The sequence below is a fragment of the Zea mays genome, chromosome 5 (assembly GCF_902167145.1).
Source record: "Zea mays cultivar B73 chromosome 5, Zm-B73-REFERENCE-NAM-5.0, whole genome shotgun sequence".
NCBI classification, from domain to species: Eukaryota; Viridiplantae; Streptophyta; class Magnoliopsida; order Poales; family Poaceae; genus Zea; species Zea mays.
This window is the reverse complement of record NC_050100.1, coordinates 76,670,279-76,675,406: the sequence shown is the minus strand read 5'-3', so window position 1 is coordinate 76,675,406 and position 5,128 is coordinate 76,670,279. Positions and strand designations below refer to the sequence as shown.

At 44.3% G+C, this 5,128-nt stretch overlaps 1 protein-coding gene across 3 annotated transcripts; it reads right to left on the bottom strand.

The window, feature by feature from the left end:
* Positions 1–337: 337 nt before the first annotated feature.
* LOC100279790 (uncharacterized) lies at positions 338–5,060 on the bottom strand. 3 transcript variants are annotated; one of them, XM_035967945.1, is made up of 10 exons: positions 4,560–5,060; positions 3,755–4,231; positions 3,508–3,665; positions 3,281–3,364; positions 3,115–3,167; positions 2,804–2,885; positions 2,096–2,203; positions 1,727–1,850; positions 1,064–1,149; positions 338–940 (listed from the first exon to the last, which is right to left on the bottom strand). In XM_035967945.1, the coding sequence occupies exons 1-10, from the start codon at positions 4,930–4,932 to the stop codon at positions 719–721; spliced, it is 1,767 nt and encodes a 588-aa protein (XP_035823838.1). In that variant the 5' UTR covers positions 4,933–5,060; the 3' UTR covers positions 338–718. The 3 variants fall into 3 exon arrangements, 2 of the variants coding, with proteins under 2 accessions (XP_035823838.1, NP_001353034.1); NR_158738.1 differs by having other exon boundaries at positions 511–1,149; positions 3,281–3,372; positions 3,735–4,231; positions 4,560–4,950; NM_001366105.1 differs by having other exon boundaries at positions 511–1,149; positions 4,560–4,984.
* Positions 5,061–5,128: the final 68 nt, after the last annotated feature.

Sequence of the window (5,128 nt, the reverse complement as noted above, 5' to 3'; positions counted from 1 at the left end):
GGGTGCATGCGACCTGGAAACCGAATGGGTGGCGGCATGCAAGCGCTGCATGCAGCAAAATGATGCAAAAAGCGGTGGTAACCTGTTGAGATCAGAAGGACAATATATTGGGCGACACAACGTATCATATTTAATAAGGACACGACAGGAAATTAGACAGTGCCTTATATACGAAATGCTGTCCAAAACGACTTCTAAAGAATAGGAGAGAGTATGTGCCTACTGAAACGAAGCAATTTTTTTCAGTCGGCTGAGCATCACAACATCTGAAACGTGATGTCGGAATCACCGAATCAGTGTGATTTCACAGAACAACACAGGATCACGATACACAACATAAAGAAGAGCACATACATTCATAAACAAAATCAAATACGGTTTACAAGTTCTCAACCTGGATGACGATTGACGATGAGGCTATGCAGAGTATTCACAATAGCCACAATAACCAGATTCGGACATCTCAAGAGGAGAATCTGTACGTGTCTCTCGGTGCAAAACAAAAATCTTATAAAAACACATTCCTTGCCAACAAGGCATTGTTTCCTTTCAACTGTTTTTTTTGGACATGTCCTTGAGGGCAAGGGAGTATACTTTTTCATGGTGGCTTTGTAACATTGAGTGGGGAAGGCACTCAGACAACGCGAAGAAGATATCCAGTCGTGACTCACGCCAAAATTGTACAGTCAGTACATGGTCACAGACTCACGGGTCAACACTAGGACACTTTGTGCGAGATCTTTATGTAACTCATGAGCCTTCTCAGAGCTTCACCGCTACCAATGGCTTCCCTCGCTCGGTCAAGTGCAGCGTCGATATCCTCAGCTCCGCTGCAGCCTAGTAAGTGGTCAGCCATAGCCGCGTTAAGAACGATTCGGTCATACGCTGCTCCTTTTTCGCCACCTAGTGCTGCCAGACCAAGCTCCAAGTTCCTTAGAATCTGATTCAGATTAGGAAATAAAGTAAGCGTCCCTATATCCCATGCCGACAAATTATTGATCATACATGATCACTAGCAAACATCAATGTATACTGCCAAGGAGCCAGGGCAGAAAAGGCTTACTGATCTATCAGTTCTTGGAGTTTCAGTGGATTCAAAACCAAGTTCCTGGGCATTCACAATGACCCTGAAGCTTTCTCTAGGAATACCTGAAAGATAAAGCCCATAAGCCTGAAATCATTTCATAAAAAACGACATATTCCTAGCTTAGGCACATGAAAAATCATGTTAATATGAATGGGTTGCCAAGGTACAGGAGAAAATTTGAAGTACAAAACAGTTGACATATTCCTAACTTAGGTAGCAGTAGACCGATTCCTTGCCATGAGTGGCAATCCATACTAGAAAAGAGCAGATGATGCCCTATTATCATGGACATACTTTAGACGACCCAGAACCCAAGCAGCGCTACCATGCTGCCAGATGGCAGCTGCACCATACGGCAGGGACTCTCCAGAATTAAGGAAATAGATAACACTCAATCTGGTTTGATCTAACGAACCCACACTGTCCTAGAGCGAACACTAACATGTGGTACAATTCATGTGACTGCCCTAGGGAGTAGGGAGGTTCAGTGCTGACCCTCATTCCATCATATGGACCTTAGACCCTTAGTGGCCCCCAATGGGCTCCAACATATGTTCAGCTGATTACTACTAATATTATTGCTATATATAATCTATATATATAATTAGTAAAAGGGGTGACATATATTCACTTTTGTACCATCAGTCTCAGAGAAATTTATGCCGCTTGGTGTCCGAAACCCTGAACAGTGGTTAACAGGGAGTCCTTTTGATGCATGGGCTGATCTTTCCTTGGTTGTCAAGGAAAGCGCACCTTCCTCACCCTGCACGCAACATATAATTGTCTTATGCTCTTAGCAGGGTAACAGTCTATAAACTGAGAACAATAGTATTTGCTGATTGCATTTGCATTAGGACGAGAAGACAAAGGGAAGTGAAATGGTATTAACTGCAATCAGAACTTCCTATCTAGCAGAATTCAAACTCAAATTGATTTTCAATTTATTCAAGGACACATTAATGAGTTCTCAGAAAAAAAAATAAAACAATACCATTGAATTGAACTTACCTTCACAACTAGTCCAGCATGAACAGTTCTCCTTCTCATCAGCATAAGCAATGGATCTTCATAGCCTTCGTGATAAAATCCTGCAACCATTGATTCTCTCCCCCGTGCCTGGAAGGTGGCAGCACAAACAAGACCAATAAGCCTTTTTAAAATGAACTGATAGATTTGAGTGAATCATGAATCAACACATGACCAACCAGCATTTTACAATTTTTGCAACAGAGTGCACATGTAAAAAGGCCAACTACCAATTACAATATCACTCATTCAATCTATAAACAATGTACAAGCACCCCTATAAAATCGCAGATAATAAAGATCTTCAATGACACCAAATTGTATCATCATAATAAGAAATAACTCCAGTTATCTTGACAATCCTTAAAACTTAAGTCTCATGAGGAAATTTTGCCTAAAATGTCCTAGTGAAGAAATACTTTGAAAGGCCAAGTAAAACACCTGGCAATTTATTAAGAAAGAGTCAAAGTAGTTTTACTAAATCTTTACCTTATTAGTTGATCAATGACCAGGAGGTCTTGAAAATATTTTAAGATAATTATTTCGGTTTTTTAAGATATCCATAGGCACAAATGATGGTAAAAAATAAATATACTATCCCACATATTAAAGAAATTCAATCATGAAATGCTCTCAGTTTAGCTATTCTTGCAATAAAACATCACAATAGGTTGAGAAAGAGTAACTCACCCTCACAAATTGTTGAACTTTCTCAGAGGTAGCCAATGGTGGCCGTTTCTTAATATGCTCCCTGAGCCCAATAATTGAATATCTGCAAGAATAACATGTTCAAAACTGTCTCCTAAAAATATGAGTTTCTTACTGAGTAAATTCTTAATCATATATCATGCATTCAAATAAATAATGGTAACTTAAAATTGAAAATTTACATGTTTCTTGCAGTTTTAACAAGAAAAGTTCATGATTGCATCCCTACAGGAACATGAAGAAATTATTTTGGTAACCAGAGTATGAAGTTGCAAAACAAATGACAAACTTACAATGGTGGACATGCTTCCTGAAGATTCAAATATGCAAAACCAGCAGTCTCATCCTGAAAGCATCCAAAGAGTTGTATAATCAGATCGGTTAGCAGTGAAAACTGAAAAGAAGTGAATATACTGGGTTGCAGACTTGCAGCAAGAATATGCATAGCTGTTACCACACCTCCAACAGTATCTTGGCTTGTGTTGGAGATAAGTGTATGTTTGCGCCCATGAATTTAAGCATTTGTCCTTCTGTTATTCCACCCTGAAAACCTTGATCATTAACAATACAAATGGTTCTCAAACAACAACTAACAGATACATACATAGCATGAACCACAAGATAAATATTACTGAAAGTACTTGCAGATGACTGATGCTGTTGGATATGTTTAGTAGGTAACTGACCTTGGGTGGCATCCATTGAACACCATGGAGGAGGCATGATTCACTATAGCAGGCTCGAACCGCTGCAACAAATAGAGTACTTCTAAAAAACCGTGTATTGCCATCATATGGTTCACCATAGTGTGTCAAGGACTTGACGTCAGCAACCAGAGGAGGACCTGATAAAAAGTGATAGTAAATGACACCATCTATTTGTCTATTCAGTCTAAGAACCCACTTGGTGTTACCTAGTTTTTTCTGGAGTTACCTAGTTCATCATCAAAGGCTAGGCAATACGCTTTGAGCTCACGATCAGTTTCTCTATTCATCCGTTGTCCAATCAAAAATGCTGCCAGCAATGCTTCACTAGTCACTGTCAAATCTGAACTCGGTCCAATTGGTAAAATATCCTTTAGCACACATTGAACCTCCTCATAGCCTAAATGGCCACCAGCAAGCACTTCCCTCAGAGCACCGACTAGTCTCATCTCTCCAGTTCCTTGACCAACATACCGAGGCCCTGTTAAACCATTTGCACCCATGATCGTCCCTTCAGGGTCTGCTATAAACTTCACCTCCGGAGGAAGAATTTGTACAAGGCGTGGCCAAAATATGCTCATGGCACGCCGTTCACCCTCGCTCCACTGTGTGGCCTCTGGAAACGAGTTGGATCTTATTGTCATGCCTGCAAAGAATGCACCTAACTGTGCACTAGAGACTGGCTCCTCTTTGAGTTCTCCCATTGCTGCACATAATTGCGAGGAAAATGCAGTGTAAGCTTCTCATGGGAGTGGAAGGCAAGGAAAAACAAAGAAAGTAACAGCAGCATTATTTGTCTGCTGGCATGTCAACCAACCAGTAACAGAGTTGCTGCTTATGAAGGAGAGTTGAGTGTTTCTAAGACAAACAAAGGTTGTATCGAGCTTCCAAATTCGAATCATGGACATCGGTGATTTACTGGACTAGTGCCAAAATCGAGCAGCGCGCTTTATTAGCAAAACCAGCTCGTTTCGAAGCAGCCCACGCTGCCATTTACCCAGAGGTATCCAAGGAGGCGAGTTGGCTCTACTCACCGGAGCGGAGGATAGTGTCGAGGACGCGCATGGCCTGCTCCTCCCCGAGCGGGCGCGTCTGTGCGGGGCCCGTGCACACCCGCGCCTGCGCCTCCAGCACCGTGGCGTTGGGCCGCGGCAGCCCAGCAGGGCGGTACGAGTCCGACACAGACGGGTTCCTCCGCCCGCCTTCCTCCAGCACGGCCACCCCGGCCTCCTCCATCCACGACGGAGCCGCCGACGCCGCCACTGCCAGCCCCAGCCGGCATCTGCGCCCGCTGCCGGCCAGCGCCGCCGAGCTGACCCGCACCGGCGCTGGCGGCGGCGAGACCATGCGTCTCGCGCTCAGGCTCGGCGTCGGGCCCGGCAGCGGCGGACGCAGGAGAGAGTTCATTGCGAGCCGAGGTCAAAGCCGAGAAGTGAGGGAAGTGAGAGACATGGAGGAGTCAGGACAGGAGACGGCAGCGGGCAACTTCTACAGCACGATGGGACGGGGAGGAAGAACCGAGGCAGGGCTGGACTGAGCCGAACCGGGCCCACGGCGCACCGAGAAGAGGGATGGGGCCCAGAGGTCCAGCGCACCCGGGGCG